Below are 25,272 nucleotides of genomic sequence, written 5' to 3'. Positions count from 1 at the left end.
TCCTTTTTATCGATCTCTCAATCAGTTACTTAAATCATAAGGGAAATGGCTATTTCAAATTGAGATGTTAAAAAGTATTTGAACACGTGGAGTTCGAATTTACCGCGCCAAATCATCTTATAACTTTATTTGGTACAATGGAGCTCTCTTGTGTTGAAGGCAAGGAGTGCTCTGGCTGTCAGACGAGTATGGCAGGATAACTTTCGTGAGTATAAAACTGCCTTCAAACTGCTGATTAAGTTTACCAAATACAACCATACCGAGTTGTCGGTCGATTTTTATGTGTAATTAAATCATCTGAGCGATAAGTTGGCATATTAATGATTGCAAAGACTGGCATTATAACTTCACTTTTTCTTCGCCCTCGTCCATGTCGTAGCAGGGGTTCCAGTAGGAGATTCTCCTCTGGCCTAACGCAGGCGGTGGAAATATGCCTGGGTTGATTACATGCTACTGAAATCTATCTACTGCAGTCATACCATAGAGTTTTGAAAGTTAGGATGTTGATTAGGGATTCGTCGCTACGTAATCGTTACTTAGCCCATCTATATTGGAATATATAAAATCCATCATGATGCAACGATCATCTCCATGCAGCCCCCTTTCAGCGTCACACAGGATTTGGTTGCAGGAGTGATATATATGTTTTACTATACCATGGATACTTATCTCAGGTCATATTCAGTTGAAATGTCTTCTTGATTTATATTGATTATGATCTGTTGTTATAATTAGTCAGTTTGTTTATATTATTATTTTATACTAACATTGTTAGCTTGATCGATGTTTCATAAAATTGATCAAACTGTAAATACCATAAATAACTTTACTTTATACCTGTATATGGTTAATAATTATTCAATATTATTGATATTGTCCTAATTATAAGAAGATACTGAATGCACAAATGCACAATGCCAATCATTGTAACAACAAATTGATTAATGTAAAGTGATCTATAGGCCTTAAAACAACTGATTTGCAAGCTGCTAATTGTATGAGTTCAAAGTGAAAGATCAATTTCAAGATTGGATCAGACTGCATGGCTGTTATATTTAATTCAATATTTTGTTAGAGCAAATCTGCATATTTTGTGCATGTATAGCTGGTATATGTATACATTTGTAGAGGTAATACATCATGATACATGTACAAGTAACTTGTATATATATGCAATATGTCTGTCAATTTGATGAATGGTGTGAACCAATACTTGCATCATGAATTATGTATTGTCATATATGTCACCCACAAATACTGTAGAGACAGCAATAACATATAAATGCAGGCCCCGGATCTTTTTAAAGTTTTATGAATGATTTTCTCATTTTATGACATAACTGAATCAGATTGTTTTGTATGTAGATAAGGTATAGAAATGCTAATAGATACATGTATAGTAATTTAATATATAATTTCCTATATATAGACAAAAGATATGTTTGTTCTGATAGGTAAAAACAGTGTTGTTAACAGATGTGTTTTGTGATAAGGACAGCTGATATCCGGCAAGGCAACACAACCTATCAAATTACATGTTAAGCCTAATTTATCAGGGAAGTGGTTTGTGATGGTTACGTTATATATAAATCAGTAACGTTCATTGTATCCCCGAGAAGTTGACAAGAAGCTTGTGAACAGTTATAACCTGAGGCTGGTATATACCTGTGTACTGGAGCGTCACAGCAGACTTGTTACTGCCTTGTCATCTCTGGTGTATTAGCATTCTATACATACCTGGCCCTACCTTGGCTGCTTACCAACCATTATCATCTCACCTGTGTAAATTGTCAGGCCCCGGTATTGACATTCTTAAAGAAAATAGCTTGATATGCTTCATTTGTTATCTGTAAAGTATACTTGTAAAGGTCAAAGGAAATTCCATATACTGATTTTGTTGATCCAGTTTTAGTTTCCTTGTTCATATAAATACTGGTATGTTTCAAGAGTAGGCAGCAGATTATATTTATGATCCTCATAGTCGTACATGTACACTTAAAGTCAGCTATATTTGGTCAGAGATATGGAATGAGAGCCGACAGCTATATATCAGTACCATTGACATGTCATTTAATAATATATATATACCTATAATTGCAATTTTCACAGAAAATATATGCAGTACTATATATGTTGGTGTATACCAGATTAGAAAATCTTGTTTCAAATACTGGTTTAATTAAACTTCATCGATGCCATGCTATTTGGTATTTAATTTTGTTAATTAAATAGACTTTCAAATTGTTATTTATCAATTAAAATGCAGCTTTTTATATGTAGGATGAACACATGATTTATAACACCATCCAACTCCCCCTTCTGTTATGTCATTAAAAACTGTATTTATTAATTATCTATTTTCTGTAATAAGACAATATATATATGTATATATATATGACCCTGACTTTTAATAGGACATAATAAACTAAACCAAACCAAACTATCCGGTTGCAGTTAAACACAAAGTTTTGAAGACTTGAAAGAAAACGTAATCTAGTTATAGGTACTTGGTCACTCTTGAGCTCCAGGCCATTGACACTGCATGCATGACTATAATAAGGTAGTGATTTGATAGGGTGAACTTGACCATCCATATACACGCTAACTTCCAAATCTTCTGAAGCTGATAACGGATTCAAGATAAATATTTCAAATTGAAGTGGAATTTCACAAGTTCAGATCTAGAGCTAGAGGTTAATTGAATTGTTTTCTTTCGCTATGTAGAAGTTTTAAAAAAGAAATGAAGAAAAAAACTTGCTTGGTCTGTACATAACAGGTTAACATATCTATTGAAATAAGTAATTAAGAAATGTAATAGAATGCAGTTTTCATATAATAGTTATGCTTGGAATTACATAAATCAAACCAAAGACAAGTTTTACTGCATTTATTTGACTTGGTTCTTCATAATTGTACAATATTTCCGAGTCCTAACTAAAGATTTTGTATGAATTCAAAGTGCCTATTAATAGACTAGCTGTTGCCAGCCCACTTGCATTTTATTTGGCAGTTACATATATATACAGGTATTGACAGTAGGTCACTGGTTTTCTCTTGGTACTCTGGCTTTCCCTCAAAATTTCTCACATCCTTACGATGACCCATATATATGTAAAACAACCTATTAGGATTTATACTGTTAAATTATTTTCATCACTTAATTTGCAAATTAAATATGGTACAGATTATTTGTCCTAAACTTTTCTGTGTCTCATTTTAGTAATCACTAAATGTAATTTTAATAACTCCATTCACAGAGACTTCATTATTTATGATCATCAAATATGCCCAGAAGCTAATGCCCATATTGTTCAATATTAACTATATAACTGGAAACATGTAGACTCCTACACATCTATGGACCCTAGCATACCTTTACAATAGATACAACAATCATTCATGTGTTGGCAGGTTGACAAGATCATGTTGATCAGAGAGGAAATTCATTTCATGGCTATAAAAGTCAAATAGTGAATTATTCATTCTAAAGCATCAAGGATCATTGAATATAAAAGTGTTAGTGGTTCTGAGGAAACTGAATTACTGTAATGTAATAAAACACATCTGGTGTATTTACTGACCTCCCTATTGAGTCAGTTGAGTAAACAAGCTGAAAGCTGTAATAAAACCGAGGAAAAGATATACTAGGTACCATTTACTGTGACTTCTCAAAAAATTGATTGTCTAATTTTAGTGTTTTGTATTCTACTATTAAGTAATAGATAATAAAAAAAGTTACTTTTGCAGTTTCGAACATAGTAAGCAATGCATTTACCTTGCAATTTTTTGGTTCATATTTAACTATCATATCATTAAAGAAAATTGAAATTGAACCTTAAATTTTAAACTATATCAGTTCAAATTGTTTAATCAAATGGAATGATTATAATAGAAAAAACTGAAGTGTAGAGTATAAATTTCAGGAAAAATAAACATAGACTTATGATACATGTTATCACACATTAGTTTACTTGTAAATAATTGTAAGGTTCACAATTAAGGGTGTAGGTTAATTAGTAAATAGTACACATGGGTATTGTTGTGTACATGTATGATGTGTATTTATCCTGCTTGTCCTAGGCAATTAGTGATCTATGGTAAAGTACATGCAATCTCACCAACATTTATTTACTATTTAGGTTTTATGAATATAACTATAAATAATGGGGAGAGGAGAGAATCTTTTAAAATGTGAAAAGTCTGTTATTATTTATACCAGCTGGTAAAATGAAAGGCGATATGATGCCATATGCTAAAAGATGATGAGAGGTTTGTGAGATACTAGCTGTGGAGTTATTACTGGCAGAGCTACACATGTACACTAGACTGGGTGTAGAATATGTGTAGTTTATCTGTCTGAGGGAGTGAATCATATTTAACAGCTACCAGCTGAATGTATCACCGCCAGGCAGTACACAGCCCAGGCTCTGACCCGCTATATGTACTAGCAGGCCTTTTCTACATCTATCTCTCTCTGCACATCCTCTCACTACACCATACACTTATACTCTTCCAGTCAGAATGAGCCATCTCAAAAACCAATATATAACTGACCCGTCAGCTCTAAATGGGTACTCATCATTCATAATTTCTGTCTGTGTCGAAAGATGTGGTTAGATTTGTGAAAGTACAAAAAAACATACTTGCAATGGAAGACCTGAAGCCTCCAGTACAGTCTTGGGTTGCAAATTAAAATCATTGATGAGTTGAATTATAGGGGGAGAAATATAGTATCAGAATTCAGCTGAGAATCTGGAACAAGAACCTAGGGGTACATGTGGTTATTATGATGATGCTGTCCAATTATGAATGTACATTGTATATATTTCTGTATTGTATGTAAAAAAGATGTTTTTGGTAAACAAATAAAATGTTTGTTGGAATTTAAAAATTACCGTAAAATTACACATGATCAATAAATTATAGGTACATTTATATATAGCATTTTACTTTTCTAGAAAGTCTGTGCATTTCATTAAATATAATCTACAACTTAATAATTATATTGGACTTGGTCTTACATATACATATAGGAATAATGCTGAATGTTTGTGCTACTGAAAGCTTGTTCATATTAACAATTTTATTTATTTTCTTCTGTTTTCTTTTTTCATTTCAGGATTTAAGGGGCAAAACACAAAGTCCACCAAAGTAAACTAAATGGCCATCTGATAAATATTTCCTCTCTGTTTTCCTCGATACACATTAAAAGTCAACATGACTACACAGGTAAGGCATTGTTCACTTGTGACCCATTGATGATTATATGTGTTGGGAGGGAAAAAAGAGCAAATTACATGGTTATTGGGTTTTGTAAATAAGAGTGTGTATCATATTGAAATGGTATATTTTTAATATACTTAATTCTTTTAGGTCATTGTTCACATGCTTATTGACAGAGGAATATTGTAGAAATTCTGTTTTCTTATATATATCATATGGATCAACATCAACCATATGACATTAAGAAAAATCCTAAATTTCCTTTCATTTTCAATCATAATGCAATGGCATTTGTTTTGAACTGACAAATGCAACATTTTAAATCATTTTAACAGATTTCTGCAAACCAGGAGCTCTTCCTTGACATCCTCACCAAAGAGGAGAAGGAAGCTTTGCTCAGCAAAAAAATGGAAGAGATCCGCAGAAAAAATGACCTGATCCGCAAGCGTCATGAGGTAATAAGGATGCTTAATGGTGAAAATCCTATGGAAATGCTTTAACAAATTTGACGTATAAATACAAATGTCCTGTTCCTCCATCTACATGTATATGCTAAGTGCAATTTGATGGGCACTGTGCGTTCGAGATTAGTCATGATCATCTGTCCATGACACCATGACATGTATTGATTGCAATGTCATGTGTTTTGAAAGTAAAGTAAAAATTTTTCAGACAAAATAACCTAATTTTTGCACACAAAGTAATGGTGCCATCCACAATCAAAACCTACAGCTGACATCTCCATAATATGTAAAGATGGAATAATATTACACATTTCTCTTTCCCATTCCATCCATGTATGGAGCCTGTGCACGTGACTGACATTCATATCTTGTAGACATTTCTGGTCTAATTGGAATCTTTGTTTTGTTACAGGAAATTGAAGCAGATAAGCGAGGTTCGGGAGGTGGCCCTGTCAAAAACCGACAGGCCTCGCCAACAAAGGAACAGAAGGTAGACTATAGTGATTATTGTGTTAGCATAAAAGTTTCCTAATTTTCCTGATATATGTGCTTTGATAAAAGTTGAAATAATTTGATTTCTGTTATACTACCTAGTTATTTGAAAAAGAATACAAATTCATAATTCTAAGAAGGATAAGGAATGATACTTGTGCTATTTAGTGATATTTGTTACATTTAAATATATATACATCACAGACTTATATCACACTCAAAAGAATTGTTTAGGTCATCTTAATGTGCAGTAATATGATAGGATATCATAACTTGTGAGATGATTTTGTAATCAGCCAGTTCCTGAGACTGTTGAAAGAGACGAGAACAAAAGACAGGAATTGCCAAGACCTCCCAAACCCGCTGGCCGAGGGAAACAATCGGAAAAGAAGAGGAAAGACAAGCCAAAAGCACAAGTAGGTTTTAATATGAGAATCCAATGTGTACCTTAGCTGTTCCATTTGTATACTTTCCTTACATGTTGTGTAACTTTAATACTTCATGTATGTACATGTATTGTGCATTGATGTGTGAAATGTTATTATTCAATGATGTTTTCCATACACTTATTATAAAATATTCATTGACTGTTAAGCATCGCAAGACTATAAGTAAATTGGGAAAACAATGCAATAATATTTTAGCTGGTAAATGATATTCACATAAAAATCAGTTTACTTTATCAATTGTTTTAGATGTAAATGTCATAGTCATTTTGAACTGTTTTTTACTTAAGATATATCCCAACTGTTCTTAACTATGATTTCTGAGGTTGATAACATTGTATGACCTAATCAGAATTTGCATGTTGATTAGCCTGCTTCAGTACAAGATGTAGTCCTCTATCTCTCTGTAGAGGCATGTTTCCTTGTAATAGGATAGTATTCTGGTGTGATTCCTTCAGTGAAATGTATTAACGAGGTAGATTTCTACTGGGTGAATGACCTATACCAATACACAATCTGATAATTTGTTGAAAACCAGGTGCCTCATTTATTAGAAGTAATTTCCATTAGTCAAGTGTATATATCATGGTTTTCTGTTGATTTAATGGCTTAAAGTTTTACTAAACTTAAGTCAGTGTAAAAGTTTCAGTGCTCTTAGTGCCATATTATATATATGATCATTGCTGCCTACATATATAGTGGCTTGTGACCCCCGTAAATTCATTTGTTACGTAAAAACTGTAGGGTGATCGTGTGGTGCAGTGGCTCGAGGTTAATTCCTTGTTCCCATCTCGAAAGGTATTACATAGATTTGATCACCCGCCAAACCACATTTGTATTTCTTAGGTACCTTGGATTACTACCAAAATAAGATCACTCACATGCTTCCACCTTGAAACAGATTAGAACCTGCAGAAGTAGTTTTCATCTGGTATTTTTAGTTCATTAATCTTTTATTTGAATCTAGTCAAATAAAGGTTAAAGTAGTCAATGAACAAAGCAATTACTTAAGCTTATTTTGTACCCTTATATACTTTCAAGTGCAGTCATATTAGTTAATGTGAATTGGAATATGATGATACAAATGTTAGAACCCTATATATGACCATGATAGTTCTAGAGATTCTGCTTTCACATGAGATATTACCAAATATTAGTTACTAATATTTTCGTTACCATCCATTTTCCTTAATCAGGCTTTGTGAAATATTCTTTTTTCGACTAAAATTCCTATACTTTTCCACCGACTTGGCATAAACCATTTTCAATATAATTTTCAATCCAAAATTAGTTCCTTTTAGTCCTTCAATTGTTTACTTTTCCCATTAAGTTATCAGTTATTTTAATTTTCTTTATGGGGCATGTGGACTTTCCTTAGTTTGGAACTCCTTTTAGTAAAGCTTTCATTACAGTCTACTATGATTGAATAGCGTAGTCACCAGATATGGTTTAGTTTACACTAGAATTGCATGTCATCATTCAATACAACTGTATACAAAGGAGCTTTGAAGCAGTAACAGTTGCTTATTGTTTGAAGTATTCTTTTACAAAATATGTTAAAAAAATTCATTCATCTTTTCGTCAATGTAGTTGCATCAATAAGATTTGTAATTTATATTTTATGAAAAATCAGTTTGCAATTTTGTTGTTCTAAAATATTAATTTGTTTACTCTCATAATGATATGTTCATAGATAGAATTGATCATTCTAAAATATTAATAATGTTATTTACTATCTTAAGTTGGGAGATGGAGCATGTATGTTTTTTTTGGTGAAATATCAGATAAAAAAGATTGAATAAAAAATAATCCAAAAAGAAATAGAAACAGTTTAAAGTTTCCAAGATGTAAGGGAGGTAACTTCTGTTATCAAGATGACATTTGATACTCTTGCCTCGCAGTTGCATTGGAATGATATGTGCTATTAAACCCTTACTTGATTTATTAACATTCCCTTGTTTTACTGACAATACTTTGCATGCCTCTGTTGTGCTCTATTGGTGCAGGACAAGCGTGCACGTGCCATGCGTGTGGTATCTAACAATGAGGGTGAGAGCCGTGATAACATGTCTCTAGTGGAGGCCTGGAACAGTGCAGTTCACAGAGACAACAGAAAGCCCCACATCCACGGCTTTCATCAAAATGGTTTTCAGAGACCCCTGTCTGCAGATTTCCATGACTTCAATAGACAGCCGAATCGTCAGAACTTTTGGGAAAATGGCCACAAATCCGGGTCGCCAGATGTCGAGGATCATCAGAGACATAACCGTCAGGGTTCTGCTAGGGACAGGGATAGGGATGTTCAGCGCAGACACAGCTTTCGGGAAAACCAGAATCAGAGGTCTCATTATAACAGACAGAGAGAGTCGGATCAGGACAGGGAGATTCCAAGGTACAACAAACAGTCGTCGAGGGAATCCGACCCAGATAGGGATCACCCTAGATACCACAAACAGTCTTCACGGGAGTCTGACCCAGATAGGGATCAAAGGCCGCAGAACCGGAATAACCCAAGAGACAAGCGAGTTCAGTTTCAGGACTCAGAATTTGAGCCTCGTCGTAAACGTACGCATGGTGGTGCTAGCTCTCCTCAGCAAAAGGAACCCTCTGCTAATGTGAGTGTAAACCATTGCTTTTGTATATCACAATGCTTTCCCCCTTTTGTCTCTTTATAAATCTGTTGTATTTAATTTTGTCTCAAGATAAATGATAGTTCATAGCATCATGTATGTTGTCTTTACATTGTGGTTTTTACTTTATAATGGAAACCTAAATCCCATAACAGACTTTAAAAAAAAATCAAGGGCTTAGTTCAGCGTCAGAGGTTTATGACTTTTGCTACAAAGTAACATACATGATGAAGCTTATTAATTGAAAATGACTCCATAGTATTAGCAAAAATAATTACATTTTGGTAATGGATTTGAATGACACCATGATATATGTTAGGAAGAATTACAGAAAAAAAATTGCCAATGTTAGCAAAATGTAGACGACAAGTTAAAGTTTTTTAATAAATGGATATGTGTACCCCATAAAATGATAAGTGTAGTTTTATACTCCATGGTTCTAAATTGGATGAAATGAGATGAAAAGAGAAGCGTACTAGGTAAATGCAGATGCATGTCAATTTGAAGTTTTGAACAGGTCCGTGCATGGCTTTCTCTCCTGCAGTTTGAGCTGACAGATTTTGTACCTATGAATTGCATTTTGATTCTAATAAGCCAAGATGAGAAATTGGCTTACATTATATATCTAACCGTTTACAATCAGTTAGAAGGATATTGAATGTTAATTGGATACTAAATTGGGTGTACGTTTTCTTTTTGTGTTTGTCTTTGTCAGATGTTGGGAATTCATGTATGGCCATGATTGGACTATCATGGTTGAAGTTATATAAAACTTGTTTAATCTGGTAAAAATAAAATCTCAGACAAACAAGATAGAAAGCAATGCTTCTCTTAGTTCATAAAGCAGAGCAGTGCATTTTCCCCTTAAAATAGTGGTGTATACTCCACGTTTTAACATACTGAAAGAACAGCTGGAGCTTTAGAAATAAAAACTGGTCTTTACTCTTCAGGGTTTTTTTTGCGTCTTTGGTAATTAAGAATCAAAATTACTCTTTGAGATGCGTAACTGGTAATTAATGTTCATTTTTGTTTATGCTCACCCCATTTCTCCTCTATTTTACTCTGGAAAAGGTTTTAACCATTTGATCCTTGCACACTTGTGGTGACGTATGATTTGTTACAGGGACCGCCCCCAGATCCTGCCTATAACTTCCTGACTGATAGAACCCGTGAATGGGCTAACACAGTCGCAGAGAGGAACCAAGAGCAAAGCAACAATTACACGAGGCATCCAAAAAACTTTGGTGGCACAGATTTCACTAATGTGAAAAATAAAATGAAAGTGGTAAAGGAACGACAGGTAAAACATATAAGACATTGGTGGAATTTCCTATTTCTGGATTAATTCTTCTGTAAAACATGAAATGTTCATTTTGAATAAGGCTTTTGCTGATTTTGAGGATGTTCTAAGGGCTATTTATGAAATGTACTTTTGAAATAATGTTGAACCTTAAAGACAAAAAGATAATACACATAGACATTTCCTTATCACATGTTTCAATAGCATTTGGTTACTTCATTTCAGAGAAATTTTTCATTATTATATAAAATAATACAAAGCAGATCAATTTGTAATACTAGTTAATTGCATATAAAGTTAATTTACATTACCCAGTACATGTGTCTGTAATTTTTTAGGGGAAATATATTGAAGATTATTTAAATAAAAAATAAACCTTTGAGAGCTTGTCATACCAGCAATATCTTTATAATAAGTAGTTTCCTTTAAAAACATGTTTATTGTTTTCAGGAGAGAGGAAGAGGTGGACCTCCTAGATCTAAGATGGAGATGGCTATGGCAATGACAGGCCGAGAGAGGCGGCAGTATATGGAGTGGCGAGCGGAGCGTGAGGCGGTGGACCAGGCTAGAATTGATCGTCAGAAAGCTTCCTCTGGAGAATGGCGTCGGGAATGGGATAATGAGAAAACTGGCAAAGAGTTAGTCCCCATTTGTTTATTAAAGTGAAATACTCAACTACAGTCAAAGCTGCCTATAGAGACTACTCAAGGAGTAACAACAGAAGTCTTTATAACAAAGTGATTTTTAAACATAAGCCAAAACGAATAGAAATTGTCCATTCAAAACCGCAAGAAAGTGTCTTGTTTTCAAATGCTAACAATGATAACTAGGATGTAGAGGCATAAATGTTTCCTAAAGGCAGGTTTTTCATCATTGGCAATATATAGGAAAATTGAATTTAACAATTTCCTTCAAAATGCTGAATTTGAGAAAATTAATTCTTGCTTTAGACACATATTTAATTTGAAAAGGTTGAATGTCAAAGTAATTAACAATATTGATACAATTGAAATTATATCCTTTGTTGAATTGCTTTATAATGAAAATTTTTTTGTTTTTCAGTTTCGATGAGCAAGATAATCCTAAAAGATCAGAACCTGCCAAACGACCTGGTAAGTCATGCTGTAAGTCTGTGTGTAATTAAACCACAGCAGTAATTAAGGTGTAATGGATGTATCAATTAGAGGTTCTACTTTAGAGTAGCTTTTAACTTTCCACAGTTAACAGAACATATCTGTGTCATAGTTACTTTATATGTTTGGTGACAGAATATACAAGACAATATACAAGACAATGTACAAGACAATGTACAAGACAATATACAAGACAATATACAAGACAATGTACAAGACAATATACAAGACAATATACAAGACAATACAAGAACAATATACAAGACAATGTACAAGACAATATACAAGACAATGTACAAGACAATATACAAGACAATGTACAAGACAATATACAAGACAATATACAAGACAATGTACAAGACAATATACAAGACAATGTACAAGACAATGTACAAGACAATATACAAGACAATGTACAAGACAATATACAAGACAATGTACAAGACAGATTAATGCTTTGTACATAGGAGCAAATATTTCAGTCTCTTTTGATATTTGTGTTAAACTCAAGCAGACAATCTGATGAAAATATTTGACAGTGATAAGGGCTATTGCAGTTCATGTTTAGTTTGTAGCTTTGTTTAAAGTTAGTAAATATTTAGAAAATGAAACATATCTTTGATTAATTATTCAAGAAAAACAAAAAAAGTTTGTGTACATAAACCCTAAAAGAAAATGTTTGGGAAAAAATGAATTATTGTTGAAATGAGATATGATATTTAGCATAGAAACACTTGTATCCATCAATATCACATCCTAATTGCCTCAAATTTCAATGCCCCTTCGATATAATGTAATCAGGTAATCAACCTGTTCAGTGTGTATTTTAGATGGTTTTAAGGAATTTGTTGGTATTTATTAGACAATTATCAGCAAGGGTCATTTATGGAAATGCCATTTTAAGGCTTGTAAACCTAAGGAACTAGGTAAAGTAAATGATTTTGCGGACATAATGATATTTTCTGAGGCATGTTTTACTCTCTACATTATCTTTCAAATTCTATCTTGGACTAATAATTCAATTTTAAGCTAAAAATTTGCTTTTGTTTTGATTGAACCTGTTCTTATTGCTTTCAAAATTTATCTTAATTTTCTATTCTGGTTTCTCTCTCTGTTTTGTTTGGATAATGGATCTTTTGAAAGGAAATACTTTAGAACCTAGGCTTACTGTGGTGCTCTCAAAGAATGAGCCTTTTGTGGTGTTTAAAAGTGTGAAATAATTATTAAATTATTTCAGTAATTGTTAAGACAGTGTAGTGATTTACCAATGGATTAGTGTAATTGGGTTGACAAGCTTGAATTTTATGATTTAAAGCTGGTCGTATAGGCAGTGGTCGATTTGACCGCGGCGAGCGAGATGAGAGACAGAAAGCAGGTGAGCACTGTGAGCTGCCAGGTATAAACATAAGTATATAGCACACATTTGTAACTTGTGCTTGTTCCATTAGATGTACGTCCCGCAGTCTACTTTCCTATAGTAACACTCATCCATTAACGGTGGCCTCATCTCTCATCCTATTTTGTAGCATGGACTGGAAATTGGGTTTAATGCATGTGTGATTTATACCGCTATCAAGTTTTCTTTCTTGATTTTGATTTCTTTATTATATATCAAACTTAATTGATTATTTGTATTGTATCATGAAAACATACCGCATAAAATATATTACATGTTAACATTGTCTCCAGGGTATAATCTGACAAGATTGAAATTTTTCAAAATGAATGGGGTCAATCTTTATATCTGATAGGTTATTTCAGAATTCGTAAAGAAATTAGTTGATGATTGAACAACCCTAGTATTACAATTAGATTTTGTACATCAAAAATTATCACAGTAAACTGTTAATGGTAGCACGACTGCAATGGCATTTATAGTATGTGAAGCATGATTGTGGTACTTGAAGAAAGTGTTTGTGTTATGGAAGAATGCTGAACAGTCAATGATGCATATATATATATAAGAGTCATGAAATGATGTTGTTACACCAAAATACATATTTAAATTTTGGCAACATGAAAGATTGCAAAATTCCAATTTCAACAAAAGATATAGATGGAATTAACAGGAGTTTCATTTGCTTTTGTAAAATAGCAAGAGTTCCGCAGATAATCTATGAAAACACTCTTTTTTTCCCCTTTAACAAGTTAATTGTCAACCACATAAAAGTTTTGAAATATCCTTTGTGGTTAAGAGGGTTGGCCAATGCTTACAACTCTTTTAATAGACACATCCATCTAATGCTGTTTAGATTTCCATGTTCTGCTAAATTTTGGTGATTGATGTATATTTCATATTAACAAATTTACTAGCTTGCTAGATTGAATATATCTCTTGTGAAAAATCCAAGTACACCTACATAAGTTTTCTTTGGTCTGGCACAAAACTTTGACATTCAGATAAAATATTCTCTCTACCTCACGTGCACTACAAAACAAAAAAAATGATTGAGTTATTTTTTTGGCATGCTGTGCATGTGTACTTGTATTTATGAATGAGATATTTAGTTATAAATCCAAAACACCTCATACATAATGAATTAATGATTGAATATTACGCAAAAAAAAATTCTTAATTTAACTTTTGTGTATCTTAATTAGTTACTTTGAACTCACAAAAAAATGTGACGGATGGATGTGGAATGTTTTACAATCATTTATCAGGGCCTTTGATGACAGTGTCAGAGAATTCTATTATCGCATTATTTCATATGTTTAATCGTTCAAGTATGGTGTCAGGATCTGAGAGATATTAATTAAGCTAGCAAATTCATATAGTATTCATCATTCATTTCATTATTTTCTTCATTTTTGTTTTACAAAATCAACTTGCATATAATTTATAGTGATGTCATACATGTTTTGAATATCTTTTAAACACAGAATCTGCTCTTTAATATTTTTCAAAGACTTATAGTACAATTATTAAGCACACCTTTCACAATATATAGATATATAGACTTACTGTTTTTCCAGAGATTGGTATCAGTTGTCATGGTATTAATGAAATATTTATACATCTTAACTAATCAGTTAACTGACCTTTTAATAGCCTTAATTAAGTGATGCGTGTCCAGAGACTTTACACCTACATGTTAATTTGATAATATTTGTATTTACAAACCTTTCAGATTTTATTTACAATAGGTAATAAATAAGCAAAATATAGCTCTATCAAAAATATCATGAAAAATATATGATAACATAAAATGCGTTTATATGCTTTTCTATGCTTTTATGATGAAAATTTAATATCTGATGGAGACTTATTATATTATTAAAAATATTTAAACAAGAAAAATAAGTATGCAGTACTGAATAATCAGAAATGGATACTAAAATGTTTAGGTTGAGGATGATCTGTAACCAGGAAATGAACTTGTGGTTTCTATAGACTCTCAAGCTTATAATTATAATCTGATAGATGCTCATCTAAAATTTTGACAAGGAGAATAGTAACTCTGAGAATTACCTTGTTTGATCTTTTACCAGATTAAAGTTGTCCCCTTTTGTATTTAAATTTTAAAAGGAAAAGTTGAGGAATAAAGCGCAAAGTATAGATTAGTTTTACATGGACTCTTACCAAAGGTCAATAGTAGATTTTATTGTAATTGTGTTCCCAATAATGATTAGATTGGTGTCGGCTATTTTTAATCATGTCGCATATGATATATTTAGAAACATCTGGAAATGCTTTAGAATAGTATGGACACTGAACTAAGGGAATACTGGAGATCCTGATCAGCGAGTTCTATACTCATTGTTATCCACAGAATTCATATAACCAGACAGAACAGATATATTTAAAAAGTTTTTAAGTGTATTGTGTTTTTCTTGCAGCATGATTCTTGTTTTGACCATGTTAAATTTTCGAAATGGTATTGATAAATGGTTATGACATGATGATATTGCTTGATATCAACGTAACTATACATACCAAATATGTACTTCGGTAGATTTCTTCAGTTTTAATTCCTCACTGGCTTGTATGGAAGATATTTGTGTACCGATTCATTTGAAATTACCTCATAGTTTTGTGTCACTTAAAATATCTTAATATTTATACTTAAATATTAAAAGTTCATGTGTCATGGACATTTATTTAGTTCCTCAGTCTGTACAGTTTTGATTGTTTAGTTAAATAGTTTAATAATCACTGTTTCAATGAAATAATTCTGTAATGCAGATTATATTGTAACATAATTATTGTTCCTTTTACAATAAACTTGTACATGTATAATGCAATCTGATTAAAATCAGCTGTTTGATACTCCGCTAACTTCGTGCTCCGCTTAGTTAGCGGAGTATCAAACAGCTGATTTTAATCAGATTGTGTATAATGTGTTTGAAAATCAACTTTTCTACTTTGAAGAAGTGAAATCTAATTTGAAGAGAAGTTTTCTGCAACTACTGAAAGTTAATTTCAGTATTGTAAGCTTAAGGAAAACTGACAATTGGCTTATCTTTTCCTTCTTTGTTTTTGGTACAGGTCAGCCAGAAAAGGCACCAAATCGACAAAGGGAAGGGGAAGGAAGCCGACCAAAAGAGGGGGAAGCACATCCTCGTAAACGAGAGGAAAATGAAAGAGAGGGTCCACCGCGACCCATGGGGCGAGGCCGAGGCAGGGGCAGGGGTAGAGGACGTCCGGGGAGTGGGGAAGTGAAACCCCAAAGGGTGAGGACAACATCTGGTGAGGACAGGAAGGTAGAAACACAACATGATCTTCTTGTTATCAAACTCGACAACTCGCCAGGGAAGAGCGATGGCAGTGTGGAAATCGAGTACTCAGATGGTGAGACACCCAATAGTACAGTTATAACAACATCCTCTGGCCGGGTGCCTAACTCTAGTAATGCTCGCACCGCTCAGACATCTACGGATGAACTCTGGTGGGACGAGGAGGCTGATGACCTCCTCACAGGTAGTCTGATTGGTGAGGACGGTGATGATATCTTTGAGCATAAGGAGTTGTTTGGGGAACATGTAAGTCTAGAAGAGGACCATGACGGTCTTGACCTCCATGACAATATTCAGGAAGATCAGTTCCTGTATGACTATGAGGAGGGCCAGTTTGATAGTACACCACGTCAGAGTCAAAGTCAGGGAGACACAGACGAATGGGAAGACTGCCCAGAGGATGAAGAAGAGGAACTGGAAAATCATTCTAAGTCTGATGTGATCAAGATCAACTGCCACCTTAACCCTGAGGCACCGGAGTTTACCCCTCACTCTCCCCATTCCCCAGTCTCCGAGACAACCTTGACAAAACCCTCAAAGAACACAGGAAACGCACCTGTGAATAAAAAGGCTGCTGCCTCGTCTAAGCCCCCACACACTTCGAACACTAAATCATCAAAGGCCGCCTCTAAAGGTGATGTCACGCCACACCTGGATGGCAACTCCTCCGGGCAGAAAACTCGGAAGGAAGCTCAAAAAGAGGAGAAAGCCACAAGGAAGCCACTTGCTGACAGTAATGACAGCAAACAGAAATCTGCTACAGGTGGAAGTCCAAAAGCAGAAGGTACACAGAAACCTTCGACAGCAAAGAGTCCTAAAAAGAATGAAAAGCAGAAACCTTCTGCTGACGAAAGTCCGAAGAAAGCTGGTGGACAGGTTCCACAAAAGGACAAAAAAGTGGAGGAGAAAAAAGAGAAAGTGACTAGTGATGCACAAAGTGCTACCAATCCTCAAAAGAAGGGGGAGAGTAGTAATGTGCTCACATCCTCTGTAGGAAAGGAAATTCCTGAAGGTGAGAATACTAAGGAGAAGTCCAAAACAGAGGAGGACACATCCTCAAAACAAGAAGACAACTCTGAAGTAAAGGACAAATCCTCCACTCAGGAGGAGGAAAAACAATCCTCCTCAGAGGACATTAGTCCTACAAACACTAATGCACCCTCAGATGAGGGTGAAGTCAAAACACCCTCAAATGAGGATGAGGTCAAACCACAGGTGGCCGAAAATGTTGACACAGCAGAGGGAAAACCTTCAGATGTCGACAGCCAGACACTTAACGATTTAACTGTTGAGGCAGTGCAAGCACCAGATGTGGACAGTTCAGGTGAGTACAGACAGGGGAGAAAATATTTACTGTATTTTCTGAATTATAGACTTCACCCGAGTATAAGCCACAGAGGCCTTTTATATATGAAACATGACATAGTAAGGCATCTCAAACCATCATCTGATTTTAGTTTTTGTCCATCTGTAAACTGCACTGAATTATAAACTGCACTCCTGATGTCCAGGGGTAAAGTTGTGGCTCATAATTCAGAAAATACGGTAACGATTCATTAAAGTCATTGAATTTAAAGGTGATAAAAACAGATTTTAAATATGCTATTTTTGTGTTGATATTTGTTTATTGTGATGCACTTTATGATTTCCAACAAAAAATACAGGTTGTATTTGACGTAATTTCAATAAAATGTGCTTGAAACGAAGTCCATAAACACCCTTGTCTAGAGCGATCGCATCGCTTATCGCCCCTGATATCACCAGGTGGCCGTAGATTCGTGACGTCATCTGAGACCAACAGCTGTGACAAGAGCCGGGAAATTCAATGGGACAGTGTTGCGGTATTGGCGATTATAAATATATAAAACAGTCGCGCTACGTGTAGTTGCTATATTGATAAGTGGAAATGTATCCGTATATATAGTATACAATCTATAACATACCCTGATATAATAAAAACGATCGTTTACTCATTCTAATTGTTATATCATATTCTGGGCTATAAAATTGTTATGTTCTTTAGGTCAAAAGTCATTTGACATCGTGTCTGTGTGTCTCAACTCAGGTTCGAGGAGGTTGCGGTTGACTTTTGTCTGTAAATTAAAACTCTAAACATACACTTTAAAGTTAATATCAACAAGAAGAAATAAAAGTTTACAAGAAAATGGACCAAAACAAAAATGACACTACATATGCTACATGTACATACATATAATGGATATTTATAAAAGTAGACCCCGACATCCTTCATACCCTTTCTAAAACCCTATCATACCGCGACAAACGTGCCCCTTTCCTAGTCCGCTAAACCTGCCTATATTATTAGGCTTTTTTTTCTTTTTTTTCCTAATATATAGTCAGCTCGCGGTACCTCTTAAAAATGTGAAATCGTAGGACAGATTTGGCCTACGCTACTTCAGCGGTATATTTCTAATATAACGTCCATGCAATGCCGGAAAAGCCTAATGATATAGGCAGGTTTAGCGGACTACCCCTTTCCCGCCTCATGTATGTATGTACTACATACCTCGATTTCCTATTTGGAAATCCTTCAGAACACCGCACAGAAAGGATTAGGCTTATTTATTTTTTAAAGTTCTGTAATAATTTTTACGGATTTATTCGACAAAATTTCGGGGCTTTCCGTGTACGAAAATAGAATAACATGTACAGTAGTAATAATGCACGCACGACCGATAAAAAAAGACAGGACAAAACATAGATACTAGATACAATGGCCAAATATGCATGACATGTACTCGTGGACAAGATATGCACGTTTAATAGTTCAACTAACACAGGGCCATGAAACAACCTATTTCTTATAAAAGACAAATCATTTACAAGACCGCTTCATTGTATTATCTAACCGTGCGCAGTTTTGGAAAATTTCAAAAGTATACGAACAGTCCACAGGGATTTGAGAATTAGTTTGTATCAATATGGACACGCTAGATAGACTATTGACCATTATGAGACGATTTAGGGGTCTAGATAAAAAAAAATCGGTAAAAATCGTATTCTACATATACGCAAGTGTACTATGAAGAATATAACAGGAAATTAATGAGTTCGCAAATTGCGGGCGAAATTGGCGAGCATACTATTTACAATGGCTGTGACGAGTTTTACGATGTATTATGATGATTTTAAAGCGTTCTTAACATTGTAATTTTTCGATTTTAAATTACCTGCATTTATATAATGATAATATTGTGAATGTCGTCATATTATTATGCAACCCTGCTCGATCTGAACATACCGGTTTCACACCATCGGCACATTGTTGTGTAACTCAAAGTACATGTGCAAAGAAATCTAATAATGAATTAATTGTCTTGCTAAGACTTATACTCATTTTTTTAAATACATGTAGTAGAATCTCTAAAAGGAAGTATGAAAACTGTGCAGGAGGACCCTTTGTTTTTTCTTTTAATCATGTGCGTATGTTTGTAACGGATGATTTTTTTCATCAAAACGTAGGTCTAAGGAGGTGGGCCGCAATAATTGTCCATTTTCACTACAATCTTATTTTGCACATAAAATGACCAGTATGTATATTAAAACTCCCCGGTTAATTTTATGTGTAAACTATAAATTACATACATGCACAGTCATATTACTCCAGGGTGGACTGAATAGGAAAGTAATACTTATTCATTCGTGAAAAATGACCTTATGTTTAACCCCCACATGATACTCTACATGATATATGTACTCGACATTAATGACATCATCATTTACATATAGTGACGTCATTTTATAGGTTATGACGTCAATAATGTGTCATTATGTAGGGGATAAACATGCTACCCAATAAGTCGGAATATAACATATTTTTCTCCGTGTGTAAGACCTAAGACCTGTGGCTAAAATCCACATGCATGTTGACAGTTCCGCGATCGGCACACCGGCTTCCGGTAGTTGATTGTCTCAGATGACGTCACAACTCATCGGAACTCAAGGGAGGTAAGTCATAGAAAAAAATCTGTCGTCAAAAAGATGTGAAGATTGATTTCATTAATTTTACTATTTAGAGACAAAATATAAGCAAATATCAAACTGATATATGTTTTAATAGGACATACAAATGTTTCTAGCGTATTATCTCATTTTCCATGTCCCTTCTGTTTTTATCACCTTTAAACTGTAACAAGGATGTTATTCCTCATCAATAAAAATCAATCTACTCTTCACTCCATCAGTAATCTTTACTTTTCCTGATGTCTCTGACATTTTCATAAATATGCTATCTTTATTAAAAATTAATTTTGGTTTTATAATCCTGAATTGTCTAGCTGATGAATCATTAATATAGTATTTACACTGTCAAAAATAACTTAACTAATGTTTGGAATTTTGAATACAATTGATGTGTTTAGTTGTGTTGAACTTTATATATATAGATATATATATTATGACATTGTAGGCAAAGGTGAGGATTGTAAGGATCCCGAGACCCCCAGCCTTCCACAAGAGAACGGTGAAGCTGCCTCCTAAGTTCATATCAACGCCAGTGCTGATTATCTCCTTGTAAGTCAGATTGTATAGGAAGCATTCAAAATGGATTGTGTGATTTATTTTTTCTCCTATTAATACCAAATGGTATTTTGAGAAGACTGTAATATCTGAGAAAAATCTACACCAATAGTCTGTTCCTGGCAATTGCCTTGGTACATCGATATCTAAATTGGTGACCCAGACATGAAGGGCCAGAGGTAGAATATTACATTTAAGTTTTTTTATTTCCGAGTTTTTCTTAGGCACCAAATTTAATTTCATTGTGCCTCACTGTTTGAAATATCTTGTACGTAAACCATGCAAGTTGTTGTCTTTTTGTTTCCTTTGTGAGAAAGAGTTGTATTTGAAAAGCATTCTCATATAAGAATAAATTATAAATTTACAGAGTGTTAATTATCCCTAATAAGAGAAAAAAAAGAAATTACAGGTATATGTTGGCTATAATGATAGATATTTTATCTACCAACATATTTAATGGTATGTGAGTATGTGTAACCATTATCTGTCTCCATTATTATTTTAGCGAACTCCCAGTGAACAGAATTACATCGACGATGAAGGAGATCCAGCACCCATAATCCATCTTTCGCTGACCAATAGTAATTGGTCATTCATGTACTACAGTAGATAAGCATCATCTGACTTGTAAGTGTATAGTATTACACTTACTGCTTGTTCATGCTGTGTAAAGCATTTTTACAGATGACTGAATGTCTGTGGACTGAAACTATCATGAGAGTTGTTGTTGAACATCATGTGTTACGCAATGCATGTTCAGATCATTGGATTATCTCCCTTAGTGTTTTTTATCAGTTACTTATTAACGGAACTTTTAGCAAGTTTTTTGATCAGATCAACACAAGTGACACTTATTATTAACGGAACTTTTAGAAAGTTTTTTGATCAGATCAACACAAGTGACTTGCCTTTTTGATGTTAATGCCTCCGCGAATTTGTGCTAGTGATTGAATGATGATCATGTGTCTTTTTATTGTAAATGCCACTCTAAATTTGTGCTAGCTATATATTAAAAGATGATTATTTGTCTTTTTGATGCAAATGTCACCCTGAAAAATAATCATGTGTACTCGAGTGTACAAATTTTAAGATGCTAAATATAATAAATTGTACATATATGTAGTACTAATATGCAAGATCTTTCTAGTTCAGTGTGAAATGTCCTTGTGGTTGTTTTCCCAATTCTCTGGATAATACATATATTTGGTTGGTCAGGTTTATTGCCCTTTGTTAATATCACCTAATTAACATCTCGCCAGATATTACTTTCTAATCTTTAGGTAAAGTTTGGCGAAGCTATTTTGAGATTTCATATTGATATCTGAAGATAAAATTAGACTCGTGTTCATTTCAAGTTTGTTGATTTAAGCATCTGGTGCTTTTTGATTGGAAAATAAATTTGGCAAACCTTGTTTGTATATACAACTGTTGGTATAACGTGTATTACCAATGATAGCTGTTTTTGTTTGGAACTTCAGCCTGTTTATTACTCAAGTAAATTTTTAAAATTACTTTGAAAATATTAAACTGGTTAATATGTTTAATGGATAAATTGTTCTTTGTGCCAAAATACATAGGAAAAACAATTTGAATGTGTTATATTTTTTCTATCAATTGATATAACAGCATTTGGAATTTTTCTTTAGTTGAATGAATTAATAAAGAAATTGATGAGACTATCTGTGATAACAAATGTTAATTTATTTTGCCATCAATGTGTTGGATTTTACTTACTATTGCTATTTCAGCAGGATACTATTGGAGAATTGAAGAACAGTTTTCTCCCAATTGATATTAATGTGTATTTTATACCATTTTATTTGCACAACTGATCAACACTGTATATTTTATACTCATTTACTTGTGTGAGGCCTAATGTATTGTTTTGATTACTGCATTACAATTCTTAAATATTGAAAAATATTCATCAGTTTATCTTTTTTAAAAGCCTTCAGCAGTTTGTTTTTAAACAACACTAGTTACAAAATAGAATTTGAATTTACAAATATTGTTAAAAAAAATGACATTCTTTTTTTACCAAATAGGGCTTGTATGTTTTTTACCCTTTAGCTTAAGTGTTGTGATGTAGATCCTGGTACTTGAGCTATAACTGCGCCCCAAAGCTTTTAGAACCTTGTCTGGTTGTGTGATTTGTAATGAAAGATATTGTGTAAGGATTCAAAATTTTTATTTCCATCATTGACTGATCATGGAAGTGTTTGTGTGCGACAGAACACATATGGTGCTTAGATGGTACAATTACCTTATCTCATTGGTGTGAAATATGTACATATCATTATTATACAAAGCTCTTCAATATGAAGAGTAGTGTTAAAGTTCACATCTGGATGTATTACTCATACAACTTTAATGGTAATGTCCTTTACGTTACAATGACATGTACATGTCAATCTTTCCAATCCTTAGGTTAATTTGATCTATCATGGGTATTCTAAACAATTTATTCACATTTCAAATAAGTTACAGTTTGAGTTACAAAGAGTAAGTTAGGTATATGTAACTAATAGTTTTTGTTACTAGATGTATATTCATATAATCCTATCATGGTTGTGGGTTTATGCCTCCCTGTCTCTAAGTTAGACTATTTTGTAATTAATATTATTTACACCGAATGTGATGATGAATTTCACAAGTTTGAGTGAAGAGTTAAACAACTTGCAGTGAATTACACAAGTTTTGGTGATGAGATGTACAACTTGTGATGATGAATTACACAAATTTTTGTTATGAGGTAAACAAGTTTTGGTGATGAGATATGATGAATTACATTTACATTGTGCAAATGCAAGATGTAATGGCAAAGTAGTACATCAGATTTTGCAGGATGATTGCACACATTGTTGCAGAAATTTTCTTGCCAGATGAATTTTTGATAACACATTTGCTTTAATGTCGTGGTACATTGCTATATGAGCTTTATTGCTTTGAACTTGAGTAGTCAATATTATGCATGGTATTTGAATTTGAGATTTTTGTATACAATGTGTTCAATTGATGATCCTGATAGATAATTATGCTTCGTGATGTAGGCATAAAGTGGAAGGGTGATATTTAAAATGTATTTATATTTATGTATTTATTTATATATTTTTTTTTTCATTTTTGTAGAACTGTAGCTACTATGAATCAGTTGTGTTTTAAATCATTGAGAATTTTACGCATCATGTAGGGGAAGAGAAGAGAGTCAGCTCTTTAAGTTAATATTTTTGTGTAGATCGGAATGTCACTGGATAAACTGATAACAGTTTTTAGGCTAAGCCAATAAACTGAATGCCTATTGTGATTACCATGTACCTCTAACAGTTTTTAGGCTAAGCCATGTGTCCTTTCTACTGCTATGCCACCTCACTGTTCTGTTTCACAAAATATCATGCTACATATCATTGTGCATGAAATTGTGAAGTATGTTTTCTTGTCAATGCACAGTTTGCTGTGAGTGCAAGTAGTAGTCCCTCTCCAAAATCAGAGGATTGCATTCAGGCAGGAAAGTTGGATCCTTTGGATTATTTGAAAACACTAATGGGACATTAAAGAATTTAAGGTTATGGAAAAGATTGACAAGATTCAAAACCATATCTGAGACAATACATCATTGATGTATTTCCAATGTTGCACAGAAAGCAGGTGGTCATGACTGCCCTTCCCCGTGTATTCCTATGGGTTAAAACACGACTGATGAATAAGAGCTCACATTTCTTTATATCTAATATATTCTTGAGTTCATTTCCATACTCCCTAAATTTAATTTTGGAAGGCCTACTGCTGTATTTGTACGTATTTGTTCCATATGTACAGTGATCTGGTGTTGTGTCACTATCCTCACCAGAATACTGGGATTGTTTTGTTCCGCTGAACCTTGTCCTTTACTGTTTTGTGTTGAATCCCACCTTATTACTTATTTTGGGTTTGGTATACTAGATCAATCATGCTGAACACCATAGACAAGGAAAATATCTTTTTAAAATGAAAAAAATAACAAACCATATCAGCTGTAGGATAAATGTTTATTAAGAATGAATACAAAACCAATTTTGAAAAAAAAATATCATTGAGAAAAAAACAACATAATCATGAAATCATTGTCATCGTTATCATTGCATGGTGTTAAAGGTCATTCTTTGTAACAGGGAACAAACATTCCCAGAGAGAGGTCACATAGACTTCTTTTGTATTAATTACTGACATTACTAAAAAGTAAAAAAAAAAATGCAAACCATATATCCCACACTATCTGGAACATATTGGTACATTACTTATATTATTTATAATAAAACCCTTTTACAAACA

The 25,272-nt window shown here is 33.6% G+C and overlaps 1 protein-coding gene across 6 annotated transcripts; it reads left to right on the top strand.

Annotated features, from left to right (window-relative positions):
• The first annotated feature begins 131 nt into the window (after positions 1-131).
• LOC138318090 (coiled-coil domain-containing protein 9-like) lies at positions 132-25,272 on the top strand. Of its 6 annotated transcripts, none has more exons than XM_069260179.1 (15): positions 132-205; positions 5,120-5,229; positions 5,559-5,678; positions 6,100-6,177; positions 6,476-6,595; positions 7,370-7,423; positions 8,632-9,240; positions 10,379-10,555; positions 11,006-11,193; positions 11,618-11,667; positions 13,004-13,063; positions 16,178-17,749; positions 20,855-20,958; positions 21,470-24,237; positions 24,296-25,272. In XM_069260179.1, exons 2-13 carry the CDS (start codon positions 5,218-5,220, stop codon positions 20,923-20,925), a joined length of 3,111 nt encoding a protein of 1,036 aa, XP_069116280.1. In that variant the 5' UTR covers positions 132-205; positions 5,120-5,217; the 3' UTR covers positions 20,926-20,958; positions 21,470-24,237; positions 24,296-25,272. The 6 variants fall into 6 exon arrangements, with proteins under 6 accessions (XP_069116280.1, XP_069116279.1, XP_069116283.1 ...); XM_069260178.1 differs by having other exon boundaries at positions 13,004-13,084; XM_069260182.1 differs by lacking the exon at positions 7,370-7,423 and having other exon boundaries at positions 8,779-9,240; positions 13,004-13,084.

Source organism: Argopecten irradians, chromosome 3 (genome assembly GCF_041381155.1).
Source record: "Argopecten irradians isolate NY chromosome 3, Ai_NY, whole genome shotgun sequence".
Classification (NCBI taxonomy): Eukaryota; Metazoa; Mollusca; class Bivalvia; order Pectinida; family Pectinidae; genus Argopecten; species Argopecten irradians.
This window is presented reverse-complemented; position numbering and strand designations above follow the sequence as displayed.